The sequence below is a fragment of the Dendropsophus ebraccatus genome, chromosome 6, assembly GCF_027789765.1.
Source record: "Dendropsophus ebraccatus isolate aDenEbr1 chromosome 6, aDenEbr1.pat, whole genome shotgun sequence".
In the NCBI taxonomy this organism is placed as follows: Eukaryota; Metazoa; Chordata; class Amphibia; order Anura; family Hylidae; genus Dendropsophus; species Dendropsophus ebraccatus.
In genome coordinates, this window is record NC_091459.1 from 29,734,686 (window position 1) to 29,760,481 (window position 25,796).

At 41.8% G+C, this 25,796-nt stretch overlaps 1 protein-coding gene across 7 annotated transcripts in view; it reads right to left on the minus strand.

The window, feature by feature from the left end:
- Window positions 1-25,796, minus strand: part of EPHA7 (EPH receptor A7) — a 183,018-nt gene that overhangs the window by 151,951 nt on the left and 5,271 nt on the right. For all 7 annotated transcript variants that reach the window (XM_069974748.1, XM_069974749.1, XM_069974747.1 and 4 more), the window contains exons 2-3: window positions 24,737-24,801; window positions 21,486-22,155 (exon numbers count right to left, since the gene is read on the minus strand). In XM_069974748.1, the coding sequence (XP_069830849.1) occupies window positions 21,486-22,155; window positions 24,737-24,801 (735 nt within the window). The remainder of the gene's footprint in view (window positions 1-21,485; window positions 22,156-24,736; window positions 24,802-25,796) is intronic.

The window sequence follows — 25,796 nt, forward strand, 5'->3', positions numbered from 1 at the left end:
GGAATCCAAGCATGCACTGAGCATGATGACCCCACATGTTTAGCACTGGCCCACAAAAATGAAAAAGTATTTTTTTCCTTCAATAATTTGTAATTTTAGCTAAAAAAAATAAAAATAAAAAAATATTTTCACAAAAAAAGGCTCAAGCTTGTTTTTGCAGGTTTCTTTTCCAGGAGTACAGCAAAACCCCATATGTGGTTACAAACTATTTTTAGGAGACAAGGCAGGGTTTTCCGTGGCCCATGTCACATTTGGGGTGCCCCTGCAGAATGCGTACAGTAAAAATTCCACAGAAGTGACCCCTATTTTGAAAACTACACTCCTCTGGGTACTTACTAGAGATGAGCGAACTGGCAGAGGTTCGGGTTCGTATGAACCTGAACTCTCGGCTTCTGATTCCCGCTGTCTGCCCGCTCTGTGGAGAGGGTGGATACAGCCTGAAGACCTGTGCTTATGGCTATGGCTGTATCCCAGTTTTCCAGGCGGTTCTCAGGCTGTATCCACCCTCTCCACAGAGGCTGCAGACAGTGGGAATCAGAAGCCGAGAGTTCAGGTTCATACAAACCCGAACATCGGCCGGTTCCCTCATCTCTAGTGTTTACCTATAGCACATTTGATATCTACTGATGTTTGCCAGAAATTAGGAAGCAGTGGAAGTTGCAAGAAAAAGTGCAATTTTTTCCACAGTTCTGCCATTTCAGTGCCCAATTTGTTGTGTCCAGCTTGTGTACACAGCGAAAAGACAACCTCCTGATTATGCAGAGTGTCCTGGCTTAATGAACACCCTACATGTGGCCCTAAACTTTTGCCTGCACATACGGAGGAGGCTGAGGAGTGAAAAAAAAAAAAAAAACATTGACATTTTAAGGTTTAAAGGGATTGTCCTATCTCCTTAGATTCTGCTTGGTCAGCTGTGTCCCGCTCTCACATGCGTGTTTGGCACGGGGGGCCACAAGGATGGGACGCAGCGCTGCCAGCTCAGCTCTGCATTGTCTCCCTCTGGAATGACACGTCTCCAGGGAAAATACAAGCCCTAAAAACATGTGGGATGTCAGAGGGAGACATAAAAGTAGTGAAAAAAAACTTCCTTATACTTACTTTCTTGACCACCAGTCCTGTCACTGCCCAGCCACCTCTATCATAGCTGATAGCGGTGGTCGAGATCCTAGGCAACCGCTGTCAACATGGCAGCCAGAAAAAGGACCCAAACTTTAAAGTGTCACAGTCGTTGACATTTTTTATTTTTTTTGCAGAAATCAACAGTACAGGGGATTTAAAGAAACGTTGTAATTGGGTTCATTAGCTGAAAAATGCATTTTTATCATGAAAAAGCAGTTTGAAGCTCTCCCCCCTGTCCTCATGGTTGTCTATGGAGAGGAGAGGGGAGGGGTGGAGGGAGATGAGGCCCCAAAACAGGACAACAAAGAGTTAATTTATAGCTACATCACCGGCTATCTCCTCTGAAGTCAGCACTGACCTCTCTGACCTCTGAATACTAGCTTTCACACAGCTCCCAGTGTGTAATCCTTTCTTCTCTGCTCTCTGCTGCAGACTTATCTCCCTCCTCCCCCTCCCCTCTCCATAGGTTAAACAGGGCTCTACTGATGTAAAAGAGTTGAGATTTCCTGATAATGAGCAGTGAATGAGAGAGAGGAAGAAAGTGTGTGTGTGTGTGGGGGGGGGGGGGGGCTGGGGAAAGTCTTTTTGAATGCAGATAATGGCATATTTGCCTAATAAACCCAATTACAATGTTTCTTAAAATCACCTGTACTATTGATTTCTGCAAATAAGACGATAGTGACACTTTAAATGAAAGCAAGTGTGCTAATGCAATGCATTTGCAAAATTGCTTTCTTTTGCCGTTGCCTTCAGCTAACAAAAGTTGAGATGATGGGTATACCCCTTTATTGTGTCGATTTATGTCATGTCTGATGAATATGGTGGAAGATGTAGCTGTTATAAAGAAGTCTGCGTAAAGTGCAAATAATCCACATTGTTGTCTAGAAGGAAGATGTCTATGTATGTGACAGCAGGCAGGTTGCAAACTGCTTCATCCTATGGTTATCCCCCCACCACTGTGTGTGCTGCTAAGCCGAGAGATCTCCGAACAAAGACATATATCTTATATATCTGCTGTGATTTTTTTCTAGGTAATGACCGCCATATAACGGCCACATATTCAATGCTAAGGATGCTATTGGATTCCGTTGTGTGAGATCATGATCAGGTCATGTCTCAGACAGTAACTCTCCCTCCTGCAGCTTCTTTCTTTCAAATATTTTCATAAGTTATTCTCTTTAACAAGGATGGTACTTTCACATTTACAGTCAACCAGAGGAGGGAAAAACTGTATCCTTACTTCCAGAATTTACTAAATTCAAACATGGAGGATGCAGGCACATGGGACAAGAGAGACAGAGCAAATGCAAATTACATATTATACATCTACTGCTTTCACATACACAACTACACTGTTCCGCAACACATTTATCATATTGTATTGTAACTTCGCGTTTTCATTATCTATACAATGTATCCCACATGAAACAAAAAATAAACACAAAAAATTGTAAGAGTCTTTCGACTTAATGCCTCCAAATTGACACCATCATATTTTAGGAGTGCTAACTTTGTTTCTACAGGAAAAAGTGAAATATCCTTTTGCCTTTGGCATATCTCATAAGGTAATATATCAGAGTTGCATTATCACCAATTTTTTAAAACGAATATGTAAGCCCCACCAAGGGTCTAAGGGTGGTATTACACGGGCCGATGGGGACCCGATAATAACCGTAAACGAGCGCTGATCTGCTAGATCGGCGTTTGTTTACTGGGCTTATTACACGGACCAATAATCGTTTAACAAGGGCTGCATGGACATTGTTGCCGATGTCCTTGCAGCCCTTGCTTAAACTGTATACATTGCCTATCCAGGCTGCAGGGCTCCTCTTGCGCTCTGCTTCTCACCGGGTCCTGCATACTGCAGCTTCAGAGCAGCCTGTCTCAGCTGTCAGCTGACCACTCAGCTCAGCGGTCCTGGCCAGTGATTGGCTGAGCGGCCTGTTAGCTCAGACAGGTTGCTCTGAAGCTGGAGCAAGCAGGACCCGGTGAGAAGCAGTGCGCAAGAGGAGCCCTGCAGCCTGGATAGGTAATGTAAACAGTTTTGAAATCTTCAGCCGCCGGCCGCACACAGCTATCACATGTAGCGATGCGTGGTCGGCGCCCGATAATTATAGGTCTAAACCTATACCAACGATCAGCCGATGATCGTTGTCATTGGCTGATCGTTGTGTTTATTACACGGAGCGTTAATCGGCCAGATAGGGCCCATTATCGTTCTGTGTAATAGGGCCCTAAGGTTGGCGGCAGCTCACATTTTAATGTTATACTTGCAAAACGTGTTGGTGGTGTCTTTATTTCTGCAAAAAATCAAAACACTGTTAAAGGGGTTATCCAGTGTGGGGGCACTTTTTGGGGGGGGGGGACCGGGGAGGAGGTGGCTGAAATAAAAGACGTCCACTTACCTCCCCGGTTCCAGCGGCGGTTCCCGCATCACGGCGCTCTGGTGCCCGGTTCCCGGCCGCTTCCTGGTGTCTGACGCCGCCCGAGACGCTACATCTCAGGGCCGCTCAGCCACCCAGTGAAGGAAGCGGGATCCGTTTGAAGTCCGCTCAGATCCCGCCTCCTTCACTGAGTGGCTCAGCGGCCCTGAGACGTAGCGTCTCGGGCGGCGTCAGACACCAGGAAGCGGCTGGGAACCGGGCACCGGAGCGCCGTAATGCGGGACCCGCCGCTGGAACCGGGGAGGTAAGTGGACGTCTTTTATTTCAACCACCTCCTCGCCGGCACCCAAAAAAACCCCTACACCTACGCATGTTTTACAGGTATGACATGAAAGAGTTTATTAAAGGGCTTATCAAGGATAAGAGAAACACGGACGCTTTTTACCAGAAACAGCATCATTCTCATGTCAAGTTTGGGTGGAGTGTTGCAACTCAGTTCCATTGAAGTGAAAGAAGTTTAACTACAAAACCCCACCTGAACTGGAGACAGGAGTTGTGCTGTTTGTGGAAGAAAGTTCTCTAATCCTGGATAAACCCCTTTAAGATTGATGCTGAAGTGCTGCCAGTTTTAAATATTAATTTACTCAATTAGACAGTACTGAAGATAAACAGGAATGGTGCAACAGCAGTAATTAACATGTGAGACAATTTTTAAAGGGAATCGGTCACTAGGTTTATGCCACCTTAAATGAGGGCAGCATAAACTAGTGATATAAATGCTGGACAGATCGTTGTATTAGTACATCACTTTGTTCAGCCATTCTCCTAATATGCAGGAGAATAGGATTCTTGCCACACCTCTAACCCCGCCCTGCAACTGTTGATTGATAGGTGACTGCCTATACACAGCATTGATAGATAACTGCCAATCAGCAGCCGGCAGGCGAAGTTTTCTGCTTCTAATGAATATCCAGGACTACTGGGCTCATGCACATATTGGAAAGGACTACTTATCGTCTGTGTTATTCAGGAGGAGATCTCTGGATCAGCTGCACAGAACAATGTAAGTGATACGTCATTCTGTTCAGCTTCTCTGTCACTTATTTATGCTAACCTTAAATAAGACAGCATAATCCTACTGACAGAGTCTCTCTAAATACTTACTGTAGCGTCTCTTGGTGTTTTTTAGATTCTCAGATTGTCTAAAAGAGGAAATTGCTATTTAATTTGGGGGGTATAAACAGACAATAACTAACATTCTGCCTAAAAGACATGAAACAGACATATTACAACTACATGTATTTTATTCTTACTACATTCCCTCCATCCAAGACCTAACAATTAGAGCTGTAAGCTGGTATAGCACATTTTCCTGTCTCTCACAAATATCTATGCTGGAAGAAATCTCTAGTGCTGAAGTCAATGGTATTTCCTATTACAGCCTGATTGTATTGTGACATTTAAAGTAAACCTGCAATGCAGTTTGGAAACATCTGAGATCAATAGTACAAACTGAGTAAGGGAGTACGGCTTTTTCACATTAGTGTATTTGGTTCTGTTCTTATAAAGAGGGAAAAACAGTAATGGAGGACATCAGAGGGCAGGGGGACCATTAGGAGCCAGTTTTTTTTCCATTGATTTTTTTTAAAGATTTTCAGGCAGATCAAAAGCAGTATGTGCACCTTTTATTTCTGATGCAGTCGGATACTATATGACTGAATACAGAATGGATTTCATGGATGTGGCATACAACTGCATACATAACATAGCCTTAAAGAAGAAGTCCCATGAAAATGAAAAATGGCTGGATGGCAGGGGGGGGGGGGGGGGGGGCGGGAAAATAATAAACAAAGTAAAGTCACCGACCTTTGTGCCTCCGTAGCACTGCTCCCGGGTCCCGTTGATGGCCACCGGCTGTCATTTTCTACAGAAATCCATGTACGCCACATGTACCCTTCTATTCCAGCTGCAACATCATGGCCCTGCTAAGTGATTGCCCGCTCAGCCAGTCAGTGAACTGGGCAGTGTCTGAGCAGGTGACATTACTGCTGGAAGAGCTGACAGTGGCCGGCGGCTGTCAACAGGACCTGGGACTGCCGCTACAGGGCACAACGATAGGTAAGTTAACATGATTAATGCAAAAGATATGTTGTACTTGAATTAATGGAATTCCGGCCGGAGTGTATACACATAGTATACACTCCAACTGGGATTCCAACCGACTGCACAAAAAACTGACAGGTCAGTTTTCTGCGCCCGCTATTCATTGAACAGCGGTCACTGAGATCTGTCAGTTCACACAATGGAGAGTGCGGCTTTGGCTCCACTCTCCATTGTGTGCAATTGTGAATTGGAATGCGGGCGCATACGGGTGCGCCCGCATCCCAATTTAACAGAAATAAAGATCATCTGGCCAGTACTGGCCGGCATGATCTTCACTGACATCGGCCGTTCTGTGACACGGCCGGGTCACACAATGGCTGGTGTCACAAGACTGAGAAATCCGCACAGAGAGGTTTCTGCAGATTCCGTCGCTCGCCCCTGCTCACGGCCGTGCGCATCTTCGACTTTGCCACAGACTTCATTCTATGGTCAGCCGAATTTCATCATCCATCCAAAGAACAAACAGGTTTATTCTTTGGATGGACGGCGAAATTCGCCCGTGCATAGAGGAGTCTACGGCAGGCACGGAGATGCGTGCGGCCGTGAGTGGGAACTTCTCCGCGCGAATTCCTCAGTGTGAACCCACCCTAAATGCAGGAAGCCCCGGTCATCTGCGCTCACAGAGAGAAGGCAGTCATGTGACTAATAGACACATTGAGCCGTCACTCCCTGTACTGGCCGGGTTTTTTTTTTTCAACCAGCACAAGACTTAATATCTGCCTTCAGGGGGCTGGACCTGGATACAAGTAAGTATAGCTTTGTTTTACAGCATGATAACTAAAAAAAATAAATAATAATAAATGTAAATTGCAAACTTGCTTTATATCACATCTTCTGTTGATTTAGATGTTGAAAGTAATGATGATGACAGTGACAATTTAATCTGACAAACCTGCCCCATCAGTCCCATGTTTGCAGGTGTGAAGAGAAACGTGAATTAGCATTAAAGAGAAAAGGGGATAAAAAAAAATTACTTTTGTTCCGAACTGATTCCTATGATTAATGTGCATGTGGCCTCATTTACCGACCATTGTTCTCCAATGAACATTCAGTGCGTTCTTTTCATTCTGATATTATACTTTGTATTTCTTCACTATATGTAAAACTATGCTGATTATAAAGCTTATGTTCCGTGAAACCCTGCACCTGCGCATACATAAGTATTCGTGCCTCTTCCCGCCTGCTTTTTTAGTATAACGTTTCTCCTAAGAGTAATCCAATTAACCCCCATGTGAATATATAAGGCATATGTATAATGACATGCAAATGCATAATTCAATCTTGAGGTCAAAGAGGTAAATTTCAGAGTTATTAAGTAAATCATGGAGGAGAAACAATGCTTCTTTGGATACGGGTCCAGGGCAAACGCATAAGAGCCAGTGGGGGCTGCGTTCTGAAGTGTCACATGCTATTATTACCTAGGTGACATGAATGTTTTCATTGGCTCTGGATAAGGTCATAGAATATTAACTTAATTTATATTTGGCTTAGAATGGCCTGGTGTCCAACAAAAGATATGTCCCCGTTCAGCCGCTCTGAGCTACGATGTGACAAAGACCTGCCACCGAGCAAGATGGATGATTGCACATACTGACCCCTCTCCCCTCTATCGTGCCACAGTTCAGTCTCTTCAGTATCTCTACAACAAAAGGCCTTCTCCGAGCTCCCAGTGGTCTTCAGCTTTATTGGTGCTAACAGGTCCAGACATTTCCATCGATCGCTTTCTATCCTCCTTAAGCACAAGAGCTTGCCCTCTTTGGCGAGCTAAACCCTGGCACAGATGTCTTTTTTTAATTGCTTCTCTGCTGCCTGTTGGGAAGTATGCGATCGGACAAGCGAACACCACATCAACGCAGAAAATGCCTATCCACTTATCTCAGGTTCCCCATGGCATTTAAGAGAAAGTGATACGTGTTTAGCCTCGAGACGTTAACCGTTTCTTCACTTCCACTGCCATCTTTTTATTGTCACATTTTTTTTATCACCACGCGATTTCTCAATATCTTACATCAAACTTCAGACAAATGTGACTATGGTTTCTAATCATTTTTCATTTTGGTGCATAATTACATCTGATTTGCTATCGTGCTTAATCACTTGATAACCTGCTGGGTAATAATCTCTTTCTCTGCAATACAAAAACATGGAACTAAAACTTCACTCAATGCATATTCATTAGAAAACTAACACTTCATCTTTTTTTTTTCCGAAATACACAAGTGTCTTCCATCCGTATTAACATATTCAGAAAAGCCCCAAGGCAGCACTCTCTACCTGGAGGCCCAAAGGCTACATGAGAGGCTGTCTGGGCTGGAGGAGGCCAATGTACCGCCATCTTTTATGCTGAGCTAACAACCGCTGTATGTCTACATAATGATGAAGCCAAGGGCATGCGGCCTCCCTACAGACTGAATATGATAATTCACATTAATTGTATTAAGATATGGGAAAAGAGAATGACAGGAATTCTAGTTTATGCACGGCAGTGAATGGAGTATAAAAATTACATTATAACAACACATAAGAACAGCAAAATTCCTTTAATTCAGCATCAAAGAAACTTGATTACTGATAACATTTCACTTAACACTTAATCTGGATGTAGGCCTTAAACTTTTTGAAGTACTGCTAGTTTATCCTACCTACTGAGCTATAGCTGCTTACCAATGGCTGTCGGCATATTTGCAAAAAAAAAAAAAAAAAAAAAAAAAAACACACCATGGCATTTATAAAAAGATTTTAGGTTGTGTGAAGCTAGCCTTAGGGCCCTACTACACAGAGCAATAAATCTACCAAACCAGGCCGATCCGCCAGATTATGGCTCGGTGTAATAGAGACAACGATCACCGGCTGATCGTGTCTTTTGGCCCTGTCTAAAAATCATCGGCTATTGACTGCGCATTGCTACATAGTGATGCACGGCTGATGAGTTAAAATAAATAAACGTACATATACATACCTGTCCATGCTCCCCAGTGTTCTTCTCACTTCTGCCCAATCCCTGCGCCCACCGCTGAAGGTTTTACACCAGTCTCTAAAGTGACAGGCCGCTCAGCCAATCACTAGCCGTGGTGCTGTTCTGTCTCGGCCCATGATTGGCTGAGTGACCTGTCACTTCTGAGACCGGTGTAGAAGCTTCAGGGGCAGTGGCGAGTGGGCAGAAGTGGGAAGAACACTGGGGAGATTGGAGAGGCAATGTATATACCTCATTATTTACTATATACACCAAGGGCTGCTGATATTGCTGAGCCATGTAATAGGCTCAGTAAAGGAGCGCCGCCATGTAATACAACCCTTAGGCTTCCTTATATACTTCTACAACTAGATGCAGTAGCTGCCAATCTGGGAGACAGCAATAGGCTAAACAGAACTAGTGCTTTCCCAGGTTAACCAAAATTACTGGAAAAAAACAAACAAACATTTTAAGGCTGTGTATAGACAACATGAATACAGCAAAGGGCCTCTGATATTTCCAGAGTCAGCTACTTCCGAGCGCTCATGCTTTCTACCCTGCTCTGAACATCTCAGTTAATAGCTGATATGTAATATTGTGTGAGACAATAAATCATCGCTTTAATACATTTAGGCCCCTAAACACCACATGATATGTGAAGCGAAATGAAACGCATATCCCACCAATGGTGAGAAGACTGGAGGCGACTTACATTTGCTTTATGGTTATTGTATGCTGTGAACAATAATTAAGACATAAGATAATAACATTTTTTTTTCTGTAAAACCAAGCTGTATTCTGTAATATATATAATTTTATACTGCTGCTTGGGAAATCACGAAAAAAAACGAGACAATTGCTATTCAAGGTTTACCACTGTTAGTAATATCAATTGTGACAATTCACAATGCAATATCTTCTGCATACCCAGAACCTAAATTAAATTGAAGAAGCTTTGTTCCTGTGACCTTGACGTCATCATTTCCATACTAAAACAAAAACCAAGGGCAAAGTGGTGCAGAGACCCTTCACGAACGGGATTGTTTCAGCTGAACATCACTTACGTCTCACAGTTTTTACCCCCAAATCACCCAAACTGCGGCACTGCTCTTTCTATAAGGTATAGAACTGTGTCCTATAACTAGACAGAGGTGGAGTTGGGAAGGGGTGAGGGGGGTGGAGAGCTCATTCAGAGAAGATGAGAAATGATGGCAATTATTACCTTATACTCTTCCCCCTATATACACAACTCCCAAGTGGTTTCTGCTTTGGATCCATTGTCCAGCCTTGATGTGCACGTATACTATAGAACAATTAATGTGACAGTGATTGGTCATTTATGCTTGAGTGACAGTGAATACAAGCATGACAGTGATGGATAGTGTTTGTATAAGAATGATAGGGACTACTGCATTTCAGACAAACAGGGTGTAAATCGCCAGTAACATTTAAGGACACCAAATATACAGTAAAAGGCGATAAGCTGTGTTATTCAGTGCAATGCTGTATAATACGGTGCCGTGAGACATCCTCTGCTATGCTCCAAATGTCTTTATGTCCTCATATCGTCATTCATCTATGTTTTAAAGTGTTTAATTTTTTTTTTCCAGAAATCAATAGTACAGGCAATTTTAAGAAACATTGTAATTAGGTTTATTAGCCGAAAAATGCATTTTTATCATGAAAGAGCAGTTTAAAGTTCTCCCCCCTTACTTCATGCTCTCTTATAGGAGGGGTGTAGGGGGATGAGGCACCAAAACAGGACAACAAAGAGTTAATTCACAGCTATATCATTGGGCTATCTCCTCTGAAGTCAGCACTGTCCTCTCTGACCTCTGAAAACTGGCTTTCACACAGGTCTCGCTGTGTAATCCTTTGTTCTCTGCTCTCTGCTGGTGACTTTTATCTTCCACCCTCTTACCTTTTGGCTAGGTTCAGAAACAGTAGAATAAAAGCTAAATATGACGGTACTTTACTGTGAAAATACAATATGTAAACAGATGAGAAAAGCGACTCTGTACCCACAATCTGTCCCCCCCAAACCGCTTGTACCTTCGGATAGCTACTTTTAATCCATGATCTGTCCTGGGGTCCGTTCGGCAGGTGATGCAGTTATTGTCCTAAAAAACAACTTTTAAACTTGCAGCCCTGTGTCATACTGGCTTGGCCTAGAGTGTCTGTGCATTAGGCTGACCGCCCCTCGGTCCCTCCTTCCCGCCCTCTGCATCATTAGGACTGCTCCAGCCAGGTATTCTCCTATTACTCAATTGTCTTAACACTGCACAGGTGCCTTAACGATCCAGCCCATGTGCCATGCTGACACAGGTGATGAATAGTAGAATATCTGCCTAGAGCATTAGTAATGATGAAGAGGGTGGGGAGGAGGGACAGAGAGGTTGTCCCAGTCTAATGCACAGACACTCTAGGCCACGTCAGTTTGACACAGGGCTGCAGGTTTAAAAGTTGTTTTTCTGGACAATAACTGCATCACCTGCCGAACAGATGCCAGGACAGATCTTGGATTAAAAGCAGCTATACGAAGGTACAAGCGGTTTGTGGTGGGCAAATTGTGGGTACAGAGTCACTTTAAATAATGAGCATGTTTATTATATAAATTGTCGTAATCAGTTATGGCTGTTATTCTATATGGTGTATGCACTGCCAGGCAATTTCCCATTGATGTTAATGGAGCACATAATTTTACTGAAAATATAGCCGTATTCTAAGCTCAAAATTACGGCCATAGTCTACCTTTATTTTACGGCGTTAACATAGCCTTAGAATTAGTGTCATTCACATGTCCACAAAATACCTCGGAGCTTCCAGCATCATGATTCATTATGATGCCTGGAGCTCAAAAAGTGTTAATGCCCACTTAGGGTCTGTTCACACTTGCGGAATTTCACGCGGAGCCCCCGCCGTGGACTCAAAAACCCGCCTTCGCCTGCCTCAGTGTATCAATGCGATGTCTCACGCGCCTCCGCTCTCCACTCAAAGAATTGACATGTGCACTACTACCTTGATAATGCACCATGTGTGATCCAGAATGACATCTCACACAATTGCAAAAGAAGAGCCAGTGGAGCTTCATTGAAGAGTCTCGAAACTCTCACACAATTGGGATATATTATGAATAAGGCACGCATAAGTCAATAGGGGTCATGAAGACAGGGCTATTTTGAGTAATACTACATTGGGAGTTTGCATATGCAGCAGTCATTATTAGAGGTTTGCCTAAAGCAAGTGTTTAGTAGTGACAAACCAGAATCTATATTTATCCTATAAGATGTGTAAACCAAGAAGCTGCTGTAAAATCTTACAACACAAGCCACAAATATCTTATACCTATTACTATAATCTTATATTAAAACACAGAATGTGTGCATTTCTATATGCTGATTTAAACAATAAGGACCAAAAAGCGTGCCCTCCCCCCATAACCACAAATATCTTCTGTGGTGTTTAGAGAGAAGTGAGCGCCTGGCATGATGCTTTTTAGGGGCTGCTGGGCGACTGTGGTGCTATGTGACTAAATGGCTTGTGCGGAGTCTCGCAGCACGTCTATCAATCAATGTCACGGCTCTCTGGGATTCCTGTCCTCGGTTAGCGTCTGACTGATTATGAATAATAAGAGGGCCTCATCTGCTTACATATTCATATATGCTTACAATGGTGGCGTGATCAGCAGGAGATTAAAATGTGGATTATTCATTTGATTTGCACACTTCAGTAGAAAACAAACAAAGAGAAACAGAATTGCTACAGTTCACTTATGGAATTTCCCCTAATAGTCTAATAAGGGGCACTGATGTAACTATTTCCTACCCGCCTTCAATACTAGTGATGACACCTTAAAATAAAAAAACAAAAAACGGGTGATTGTAACTTGCAATTGGTTACTATAAAATAGCTTTAGGAGCCCTGCAAGTCTACAGAGGAACCATTTGCATAGGATAACCTTTTGGCAGGCCATTTATATTGGAATCTGGTTTGTAGCTGCTTTTGTATAGGTACAAGGCTTGTTACTAACCACCCTGGTTTTACTCAAAATTCCATTAAAGCTCTACATGTAACACGGACATTCGATGCCGAGCACTCCCTTTTGTAAGGAGGGTGATGTATGGGGGCTGTTTTCGTAGATGCATAAGGTATGCTGGTAGCGTTGTGGTCACTTGTGAATTTCTTTCCCTGAATAACAAAGTGCTCAGTTTCACCCTACAGAATTATTTTCAAGAAAGTCACAGATGTCCCTGCAAACAGATCCATAGCTCAGCTTTACTGATCCTGTGAGTTTTAGAGATGATGGAACAGCGCTGATGATCAGGTTCATACAAACTCGAACCATCGGCATTTGACTCCCGCTGCCTTCCCGTTCCGTGGGGAAAGTGGAGACAACCCGAGTCCCGACTAGAAAACAGGAATACAGCTTTGGCCATAGGTTGTATTCTTGTTTTCCAGGTGGTACTCAGGCTGTCTCCACCTTTCTCATGGAACAGGAAGACTGCGGGAGTCAAATGCCGATGGTTCGAGTTCGTATGAACCTGAACATCAGCACTGTTCCATCATCTCTAGTGAGGATAACTGGATGATGTGCTTAAAAAGACTGTCAGTAGGTTTATGCTGTCCTATGTAAGGGTAGCATTAACTAGTGACAAAGAAGATGAACACAATGATGTATCACTTACATTGTATCCTCTACATTGTGTGCGTGTGCTCAGTAGTCCTCGATATTTATGAACACCAGTTTCCTCTGCCACTCCTGTCACTTGACTAACAAATGACGCAAATGCCAAATTGCTATAGACTGCAATGTTTAAGGGGTTAATGGCAGAAAGCAGAACTATCACCTTTGTCCATCGCTAACTGTGAGCACTGACTGCTGATAGCAGCTGTCACTTGTTGTCTATGAAGCGAGCTCAGCTTCTGAGCTTCATAGTAGAATAGCGAAACCAAGCATACATGGCACAGGTCGTTAAGGGGTTAAATTGAAAATAAGAAGAAAAAAAAAACAAAAAAACCACTTCATTCCCTGCCTTACCCTTTATCTCCATGTCGGTCCCCCATCACACTTTGCCTCCTAGGGTCTGTGTCACACAAGGACTTTCCTGCTTAATGAGCTAAGCAATCAGTGGTCTAAAGATAAGGCGGGAAACCAACAGAGATAGCAAGTGTTGCGGGGGAGCGATGTCTCTTCAGGGTGTACCGCAGGGTATGCACCTGCGCAGTAGGACGTATACCCCGCTGACACTGCAGCTGAGTGGGATCTAGAGAGGCCCAGATGGAACTCTAGTATTCAGCCATTCATTAGGTTACATCATCGGTGGGAAGGGAAAGGAATGCACTGGGGACGCCGGACCCACCTCCATTGCACCAGACTTGCTAACTTGCATATCTAGAAAGTAGTACTAGTCATAACTCAGGAATTCAGAGAAGCGCCAGTAATCAGTCTAACCAAAAACAACATAGTTCTAAGGTTAGTAACAGGTACCAATGGGTCTGGGGTGAAAAAATGGCAGTCCTCCTCTTCTAAGCTCTGTTGTGCCCAAACAGCAGTATATGGTCCCATATGGGGCACGTTTTCTTTTTTTACCGTTTAATGCCAAAAACGTTTCTTTCAATGCTCACTACGAACTAAAGAAAACAAACTGGTGCTGATCTCTAAACATGTCATTTACTCCTAAACCACAGCTCCAACACTGGCTAGACATTTCAGCTATATCTGATTGCAGATCAGTCCTTTGTGGCAGATACTGACTGACAGCTGAGCAAGCAGGAGGCCGGGCAGCATAGATTATTCATGAAGGAGAGGGAGGAGGAAGGAGTGGTGAGGTGTGCCAGAGTGCAGCACAAACACTGAGACAAAACTCCTCTTTGACTCTTCATTACAGTAGGAGATGCGAACTCGTGCATAATGCCAAATTACAGACAAATTACCAAAAGGCAACATACTGACTAGAGACTGCCAACTACAGCACACTGTCAGCACCAGGTGCTAACAGATTCCCTTTAAATTTAGTTAACAACCATATATTCTGGAAGTTTGTTCCAAGCATCTACTACTCTTTCAGTAGTGTTGAGTGAACTTGCCAAACATTCTGTTTTGTCTGAACCTGAATGCTTGTCAATTGACCCCTGGTGCCCAAAGAAGTTGGCTGGTCCTAGAGCTGCATCCATCTTCTCCAGCCCCCAGGGGTCCCCGTACGTCTGTGAAGTTCACTCAATACTATCCTTCAGTAAAATATTTCCTCATGTTGCTTCTGATCTTCCCTCAACTAATCTCATGTTTTGTTCAAGCGGCACCGCGGCACCGCGGCACCCCCCCCCCCCCCCCAACCCCCCCCCCCCCGCACCTTCTTATTAAATAAGGCAAATTTTGCAACACGGATAGCAATAAAGCAAGAATTAATGAATTACTAACAGAAAATATATCCGCACAAACAAGGCTCTGAAGAGGACTGAATAAGGGGTTTTTCATTAAGGAAACGGTAAAGCATTGGTGAAATGAGGTAAAGATAAAAGCCGTACAACACCAACGAATGACTGAAAAGCATCAGAAAGCATTCAGTGCAAGAAGAGACCGAACTTCATATTCTATAAATGGAAACTGTCAAGATCTAGAATCTTAGTTGGTATAAAAAGTTTCTGGGTGTGTGTGTCTACGTATGCATGTGTTTTAGGGGTGTTTCACCCACTGCTTTTTTTTTTTTTTTTTACATTTTTTCAGCCAAAGCTAAAAATGAATTCTGTATAACGTAGAACTGAGGGGTAAAGCTTCCAGTGAGCCCTCTGTCCCTGTCTCATAGGGGGTCTAATTTTTCTTTTTTTCCACCAGAGCAGTAGAAATACAAGTAGCTGCACACTTAAAGAGGTTATGCAAAGAGTTTGTATGTTCTCTCCGTGTTTGTGTGGGTTTCCTCTGGGTACTCCTCCCACACCCAAAACAGTGAATTTAGATTGTGAACCCTAATGGGGACAGGGACCAAAACTGGCAAAACTAAACAAATAAAGGCATATTATTTTTATTATTCTAGGAGCTGAAAAAGTTCTACTTGTTCTGCTTCCTGGTGCTTCACTTTTCCCACTGGCCATCTCTAAAAGTATATTTTTCGAAATAAGAGAGGAGTGGGTGCAAGTTGCTAGCACTGCGTGAGGGCAAAACCACGATGTTCAATATCTGCGATGTTCAATATCTGCCCGAGGTTACACACACAAACTTGTCTTGCAAGGTTTCAAGATGGCCAGTGTGAGAAGCTGGAGCACCAGTGAGCAGAAAAGGTAGAATCTTTTCTGCTTCCCCAAATAACCCCTCTAATCTGTGTCAGACCACATTCATATATTTATGGCACCTGGATCACACTGATTTTTGGTCTCTATTCTTCGCATTTTGTGAATATCCGTTAACATCGACATAAATGATATGTATGAACTCTGCACATCCTAAACTGGGTGGTATACTTCTCAGGTTCTGCTTAGGTCAGAAAGTTAACCGTGAACCCATACTGTATTGCTTTACATTTTTTTTTACATGTTACCTTCTGATATGAACCCAGGATCCAAGTACTACATGGTACCCAGGCCCATCATTGAGTTGCCCAAACTCTAACACCCAAATGGGAGCTCTTCATTTATTTATCACCATATGAATTGGCAGATTTGCCATTCATAGGCATAGAAGACTTGGAGACGGCATCTACGACACATGTATTTTACAATTGCAGGCAATTTTTTATTATTTTAGGAGAAAAATGTAATTTATATAAGCAAAGTTGAGTCTACTTAAAATATTTATAAAGGCTAGAACCACATGGGCAGATTTTGTGGCAGAACTAAGGAATATATATATATATTATATATATATATATAATTTAGGTTAATATATATGATTTAGGTTACTCCTAGTATTTACTTCTGTCTTTGACTTTATGAACTTCCAGGAGAGAAAAACAAACAAACAAAAAAAAAACACAGACCTTTATACATTTATTACACATAAGTAAAATCTAGTATGGCCTTGACTCCATGGCTATAAGAAATGTGACTGCCCCTTTAAGAGGAGTTCAATTTCTGACTCCTGAAAGCTGTTTACAGTAAAATATACCATTTGCGGAAAAAGGGGGGTATATAGCCAGGTTTCAGACAGACTAAATCCACTTCATTTTGTAACTTCCCCGAGTCAGTCGGTGGATTTAGAAATAATGACACAAGCCTTCAGCTCCAGAACAATTTGCCCTATTGTGCGCACCTATCAAGTTCTGCCTTCACAGCGGCTCTCTGTTTTGAGGATAAAAGACTGAAACTGAAGCCTGGTTTCCCTTTCTCTTCCATGTTGAATGATGAAATCACAGTACAATTTAGTTAAAGCTCATCATTACATAGCTGATGCTTTGACGATTTGATTGAAAGAAGTATTTCCAAGAGCCTTAATGCTCGTCTGTGTGTTTAATAACTGGCAAGGACGAGGAGGCAAGCGCTCGCTCCTCCAGTCCTGTAAGGGAGGCGCACATTATGCTCATATATAATGTATGTGAAGATTACAAGGCTTTGTATACCGGCCCAGAAAACATCTCAATGCCTTGCTAGCCCACTTACTGGACTTGTCTACTGAGAAGCACAAAACTTTACATTTTATTAAGGCATTTGGGATGTTATAATTGCAAGTTCTCGTATGAAATATTAACTGCATTTCCAATGAGATTCCTATTAGAAACAGCGACGTACAGTAAGGTATTTTTACATTCCCTCACTTGTTTTTGCATGCCACGCTAATAAGGAACCAGCCAGCCCCATCATGCATTATTGACGCTTAACCCTTTGAGGACCAGGCCCAAAATGACCCAGTGGACCGCGCAAATTTTGATCTTAGTGCTTTCGTTTTTCCCTCCTCCCCTTCTACGAGCTCTAGCACTCTCAGTTTTCTATCTACAAGCCATGTAAGTGCTTGTTTTTTTACAGGAATAGTTGTACTTTGTAATGGCGTCATTCATTTTACCATAACATGTATGATGGAATTCCAAATATATTATTTATGAAGATATAAATTGGTGAAATCGTAAAAAAGAATGCAATATGGTAACGTTTGGGGGGTTCCTGTGTCTACGTAATGCACTATATGGTAACAGCGACATGACACTATTATTCTATAGGTCAGTCCGAACACAACCATATGCAGGTTACACAGATTCTCTAATGTTATATATATTTTTTTTTATGAAATCCTTTTTTTTGGCAATTAAATATTAATAAAATGGGCCTATTGTGACACTTATAACAGTTTTATTTTTTCACCTACGGGGCTGTATGGGGTGTCATTTTTTCCGCCATGATCTCTAGTTTTTATTAATACCATATTTGTGAAGATCGGACGTTTTGATCACTTTTTATTGATTTTTTTTAATATATAATGTAACATAAAATCGGTAATCCGCGCACTTTTTCCCCTCTTTTCGTGTACGCCGTTTACCGGTCGCAATGACGCTTGTTATATTTTAATAGATCGGACAATTATGCAGGCTACGGTATATTATATGTTTATCTATTTATTCATTTTTATATGTTTTATTTATATAATGGGAAAGGGGGGTGATTTAGACTTTTATTGGGGGAGGGGTTTTGGGGTAGTGTGTTAGTGTTTTGAACTTTTTTTTTTTTACACATTTGAAGTCCCTTTGGGGGACTTGTACATAGATTAGTCTGATTTATACACTGATGAATGCTATGCCATAGGCATAGCATTGATCAGTGTTATCGGCGCTCTGCTCATTGAGCCTGCCTGTGCAGGCTCAGTGTAGCAGAGCGCCGATCGGACCGCACGGAGGCAGGTGAGAGACCTCCGGCAGTCCGTTTTACCGATCGGGACCCCCGCAGTCACACTGCGGGGGTCCCGATCGGTAAGTGACAGGGGACTCCCCCTGTCACTTACACTTAAACGCCGCGGTCGCGCCGCGATCGCGGCGTTTAAGGGGTTAATGACACGCGGCAGCGCGATCGCTGCAGCGTGTCATTGCCGGTGAGGTCCCGGCTGCTCACTGCAGCCGGCCCCCACCTCCTATGAAGCGCGCTCCGCTCCGGAGCGCGCTTCATAGCGGGAATAACACCCGTGACGTAAGGTTACGTCATGGGTCGTCTGGGGACAGACTTCCATGACGTAACCCTACGTCCAGGGTCGTCTAGGGGTTAAAGTGTACCTTTTGTTTAATTTTTTTTTTCTGCAGAAATCAATAGTACAGGTGATTTTAAGAAACTTTGTAATTGGGTTTATTAGCCGAGAAATGCATTTTTATCACAAGAAAGCAGTTTCATTGTTCTCTACGGAGAGGGGAGGGGTGGAGGGAGATGAGGCACCAAAACAGGACAACAAAGAGTTAATTTACAGCTACATCACCAGGTTATCTTCTCTTAAGTCAGCACTGACCTCTCTGACCTCTGAATAGAGGCTTTCACACAGTTCCCACTGTGTAATCATTTGTTCTCTGCTCTCTGCTGCCGACTAATCCCCCTTCTTCCTCCTCCTCCCTCTCCTCTCCATAGAACAGACAGGGTCCGACTGATGTAAAGGAGTCGAGATTTCCTGATAATGAGCAGTGAATGAGAGAGAGGAGGGGGGGGGGGGGGGGGGACCTGGGGAAAGTCTTTTTGAATGCAGATAATGGCATATTTGCCTAATAAACATAATTACAAAGTTTCTTAAACTCGCCTCAACTACTGATTTCTGCAACAACAAAAAAATACGACAGTGACACTTTAAGGCAAATGAAGTCCTGCAATTGAGGTTTTTGCGGTGATCTATAAAACGCATATCCTGTATAGCTACTGGCCTTGATAAAGACCTAGTAGAATGTCTGCTCCCCCAGGTGAGAAGTTACTGGAGGAGGCAACATGGCCACATTAAGTACACTAATCTGTACAAATACAGCGCACAAAGCGCGTTGGTTCTGCTAGACAAGGTATAATGTACCCAGCATCTACACACTTCAGGGATCTATGATGAGCTCTGCTATACCGTGCTGCTGAGCTATCAATCAAAGCAAGTATAAAAAGGAGTTAACATCTCGGCTGAGTGAACTTCAGCTCACCCGCTCTACCTTGTAGAACAATGTTAGCAGCGCTGCCTTTTTTGATGGGAAAAGGCAGCGCAATGTGAAGGCCACCAGCCAGCTAATGATTTAATAATGAGGCATAGACTCAATGCCTATCGTCATATTTAGAGATTTTACATGAATGTTTGTCTCTTCTCTGAATAAATCTGCCTCCGTATGAATTTTAGATAACCACATTAGGGTTAACGTTGGATTAAACATTTTGGCATACAGATCAGGGGATGAAGCGTGTGAAAGAGATGACAGTAAGTGTATACTGATCTGGGGGGATCAATGATCAAGTGCATTGGCAAGTCAAGTATTCCATCATAGCTGTGGGGAATTCATGGTCGGGCTGCCAGGCTTCAGGACAGGCAGAGGCTGATGTATATTTCTTGTGCAAAGCGTTTTCTCTGCAGTTGCTTGGGATGGAAGCCAAGGAAGGGAATTATTGTAGCAAACAAACACTGAATAAATGACAGCATGAGCACATAGTGAACATTTCGCAGCCCAAAATGAAGTATCCTGTTCAACTCGGCTTGTTTTAAGCATCTCTGCTTTTTCCCCTATAGCAGGTTTGCAGCAGACGGCGATACACATGGAAGGCTGTATGTATTAAGTAACCTCAAGCTCCGCAGAGTTCTGTCACAATGACGAGAGGATCTAAAACGGGAAGCCTTTCCTTTAATGCTGTTATGGGCTTAGACATAGCGCTATGCGAAACGCCTGAGATGCCCAGGCAACCTATAACCTCTATTTCTAACTAGATTATACTTCCGACTTTCAAACTTGCTTTCAATTTCACCGCTACAAGTGTTAAAGTGGATTGTGCTCAGCCGCTGGAGTGTCTGATCAACTGCACCAGAATCCACCGGTGCTTAGCAATTACACACGAAACCTTATTAAAAGAAAGTCATTGGAGTTTCCGAAGGATTACAGAATTGCATTTAGCACGAGTAATGAAAAGAGTGACGTGTAAGTGTCCCCGTGATAGTCCTCGATAAATTTTAAGCTTAATTTGTTCTAAGTCCTGGCAGAGTATACAGTTGACAAATGTACAAAAAAAAAAAAAAAATAGTATTTAACTATCCATCTCATCGCGCCAGGTCTACAACACGCACAATAGCGGATATTTGAGGAAATCTAATCTTCGTACCAGTAAATGTTCTCTTATGTATACAGTTATTGATAGAAGTGAAGGCATTTTCTATAAAACAACAAAGAACGTGTTCCTTGGAAGAAGCCTTGATGTTTCTGCTTGTTACTATCAGCACATAAATATCATCTCTTTTATGTCGCAGAAGTGAAATGTTAGGGGCAACAGTATTTCCCGGGGAAAAAACATCACACATGCTGCCCTGATACCTACTTTCAGTCAATGTCGCTGGCTCTGCTAGACAGACCTCTATTGGTATGCACTTGGAAAAGCTGTGCTCTGCAGGATAAAAAAAACCTCTTGTAGCTGATATAAGGACTGAATTTCCCTCTGACTTTCACGCTGTAATTTTACATTATTTTTCCGACAAATATAATAAGTGTTTATGAAGACTGAACACCATGACTGTTCTTACACTGTCTACACAGGTGAGCTCTGAAGGTGATCTTCTCAGAGGAATGCTTACACTAGACTGATACAAGTAGCTACGCGCCATTATTTTTTAGTTCTAACCCTATTTCTGTTACAATTTTTTTTTAAAAAATTCAGCGACATTTCCCAGTCATTTGTATTTATCACCATTGTTATATATCATGCTACTAGTACAGCAATCCGTAATAAGACATCAGACTTACGTTCACAAGTGTCGCCTTTTTGTTGATAACCTGCTTTGCAGATACATTTTCCAATGGGCACCAACCATTCGCCTTCAGCACTGCAGTGCATCTTGGGAGAATTATCCGCCTCTTCCTCGGCGTTGCTTACACACGTCCCTCTTACTTCAACCAAGGAGGAGAATTCGGATCCGGTGACTGTGTCAGGGAATACCGCTAAATTTTCAATAATGGTCCAACACTTTTTATAGTATACCTTTACAGACACCAGGGCAATGCAGGCGCCTACGTCCTGAAATGCCAGGTAGAATCCTTTCTTGGAGAGGGGTCCAATTTCCCGAACTTCTGTATTCAGTTTCATTTTCCGCTCCCCTAGGTCCCCTTGGGTAAAACTTTCATCGGCGGCAATAGTGTCTATTTTCACATATTGATTTTCTCTCATGTTTCTGCCAGTGTCGTAATCTGTTTCATAGTAATACAAGTTAAAGGTTTCCTTACAAGTTCCCAGCACACCAGGAAGACTGTTACAATCCCTTAAAGTGAACTTTAGCTCAACAAAAATCCTTTGTGCGTTGGCTTTTGAAATCCAGTTAGTTCGTAACCAGTTGTTCTGGTTGGGTTCCAGGACCTGACATACCTGATAAGTTCTAATTGGTGTGTAATTCTCATCCAATCCACTGATTTCTTCCCACTAAAAAAAAAAAGGTATAAATTCTATCAGTCAATGGTACAAAGGGAGCATTGTGTACCTGATCGACATTTCCAATTGCTTCACCCACATGCCCAGCTATAAACTACCTAAACCAAGTACTGTATGAGGGATCAGATGGTGGTATAGAACTTAACAAAGGAAGTTTCACAGCAAATGCATCTTGGATGTATCTAAAGATATTTAGTACTAGCAGATTTACTTCATAAAGAAAAAAATACTAAAGAAAAATCCCTATAATCCCTCCAACTATAAATGATCTATGAAGTTTCAATCAGAAATGGGCTATGAAGAACCACTCTCAGTCCCCTATAAATTACATTACTATACTGATCTATATAAATTAGGTGCCAGTAAAAAAAAAATTAAACAAATAAAATAAACTAATTATATATATATATATATATATATATATATATATATATATATATATATCCATACTGAAACACAAAGAAAAATATAGGTGTTAAAGTAAAATAAATTATGGTTTTGTGTTTCATATATAAATAGCACAAGACATATTTGTGAGAACATGACAATGACAGCCAGGCCAGATGCCAGCTTGGCTATGTTCTGATGTAGGGTAACACTTGTCAATATTGGTTGAGATGTGAAAATAAAGTGTGTACAAGTTCTAAAGGAAACAGATGCCCAGAAAGAGAACAGATGTAAACAGGAGAAAGGAAGGCTACTTGACATATTGTGTACTTGTCAAACAAATGTACTGTGTGTGGTACATGCCATATATATTTCTAGTTGTTGTTCCTGAAATATATATAATATATATATATATATATATATATATATATATATATATATATATATATATATATAATTTATTTATTTTTATTAGACATGAAAATTAGAAAAATTAGTTGTATTTGTTCAACATGACGCTGCAATGAATTTCAATTTCCTTCTTCTGCACTACAGCCAGACAGGGTTCCTTTCCGTGCCTCAGCTTCCGTTCCCATTACATTAAAGCACCACAGAAGTATACCCGAGTTGTGATTATATGGCTGCCGCACTGTCACATTCTACAAGAATTTCTGTAATGTTATTAACAAATATTTCTGAAAGATTGGAACCCAATAAGATGAGAAGTATAATGTACTAAAGCGACCGGTCGCTACGGTCAGGGCAGCAGCTACATGCATCACAAGATGTGACCAGGTTGTAGAAGAGTCCAACGTTTTAGTCCTTACTCAAAATTATAATGGTGTGTGGCTCAGATAGCCTTAAAAAGTGATCATCACTGCTGTGACCTGTAACAGTGAGGTGAAGGAGTCAGGTTAACCCCATAGTGACTAGCTGGATTTCGTTCTTTTAATGATTAAGGGCACTTTATGGGTTATTAGCTATCTAAATTAGTGTCTTTTTTTTCATACACAGGACTGTTATAGTGTTTTTTTTTAATACCATATTATTGTAATAATTGTTTATATCCTACCCTTTTAGGGTCCATTTACACAGAAAGATTATGTGACAGATTATCTGCCAAAGATTTGAAGCCAAAGCCAGGAATGGACTTGAAAAAAGGAAAAATCTCATGCTTCCCTTTATGACCTGATCTCTGTTTAGTGTCTGTTTCTGGCTTCAAATCTTTGGCAGATAATCTTTCTGTGTAAATGGACCCTTATATCCCTATTCCACCAACAGATTTGACGACAGATTATCTGGCAAAGATTTGAAGCCAAACCCAGGAACAGACTATAAACAGAGAACAGGTCATAAAGGAAAGACTGGATTTCTCCTCTTTTCAAATCCATTCCTGGCTTTGGCTTCAAATCTTTGGCAGATAATCTGTCGTCAGATCTGTTGGTGTAATAGTGCCATTAGTTATATTGGTAAATACTGGTAAATCCACACTAAAATATATTATTAAAGGCACATGCACTGGCATCATATATAATATGTTTAGTTTCTGATGATCCAGGGAGGCTATGGGTACACTTTATTACTACTCGAAAATCCCCCCCTCCCCCCCCCGCCCTTATGTAAAAGAAAAAAAAGGCTGCAAACCCATACCATACTCTTACTATGGTGCGGATTTAAAGGCCAGGAGCAGGCCAGCAAACATTCACAGCACGTAGTCATTGCTGGCAAAAGTTCTTTTTTTATTGTTGTATCCTAAAGTCCACTGTGAACTCCATGTGAGAGAACACTATCCGATAGGTAATCTTCTGTCCATTGGTAATTATTTCCTAAGTACTGAAGCGCTACATTAAAAGCATGTTAATGTGTGATGAAGCCTCCAGTAATAGCCTCATGTAATGTGGGAATGATGCTTCGACTGGTAAACTAAATACAGACTTGCGTAGCTAACACTAAACTAAGCGGGTTCTAGGCTGGAGCGGAATTTGTGTTTCATACCAAAATTAACTTTTTTTAAAAATTAGAATTTTAAAATTCTAAACTTTGGTTCCAATTTGGTAACCGGTGGCCCATAAAATACTGGAAATGAAAATGGTAAAACCATAAGCATTCCTCAGTATTAAAGCCAGGGTAAAGCTTGCCCTGCGCATGGCTAGCATGATAATAACCTTTAAAAAAAAAATCTTACCCCACTGGATGGCGAGGAGATCCATTCCAATTCTGTCTGTTGTGCTTTGGAATCCAGCAATATAACTGCAAAAAAAGAGTTGTGATACAAGTTACTGATGGCATATACAGTGAGTACAGTCCCTTATGCCAGAGCTTTTACCTGAGAAATGTTAGGATGTAATAAAAACCAGAAAATTCCTCTATAAACAAATATATTGTGCGGGAGACAGGCTGGAGGTTGTGTTGTGGTCGGGGGCTCTCCTATCTGATACTCTGTCTCGCTCCATTTCACTAATTGTGGCCATAAGTGTTGTCTCTGGATACTTTGTGTCCAATATATCCTTCTTCTATATATAAATTCAAATAGCTTTATGTAACGTGATATATTTAGAGTTTATAGCTCGATTCCACTTTTCAACAAACAGTACTTGTTATATAGGATCATCTCTAAAACATATCTACATATCTGCTCTGTTTGTTACCTTTAGGCTATGATATAATAATTAATTACGCCCGTAGGTAGCGTTAAACAATGGCCGTTCACAATGAAATGGCCGTTGTTTGTACAGCGTGTCAACATAACCCAACTCTGAACAGCTTCATATGTTTGGCCTAGTGATCATGCCAATATGCCTGGCGCTATCGGGCGCTGGGCCTTCCACCACTGAGGGGTCTAATATACCAACATCTCACGTGTAAGAAAATAATATTGGTCGATATGAATCCATGACGTGGCGAAGAGTCCATTTTTTTTTAACCTAGGAATTTATTTTTGTAGAATAATTTTATTCCTTTATCCTGCATTTCTGTTTTATTGCGGAATATCTGATTGTATTTATAATATTTATAATGCAGATGAAATATATTGAAAATAAAATTGTGCTCCTGGTATATATCCCTACAGTCTGCCATGTCTAGAGTTTGCATCTGTACAGAGCAGAAGAGCCGGCAGCCTAGGAGCACGCAGCCTACTTTATTAACTAGCGACAGACAGCAAGATCTGACTTCATCTGTTTCTGTTCCTAGAACAATATGAGCCACATGGAGAGCAGAAGCCTTTCCGAAACACGGATATTCTC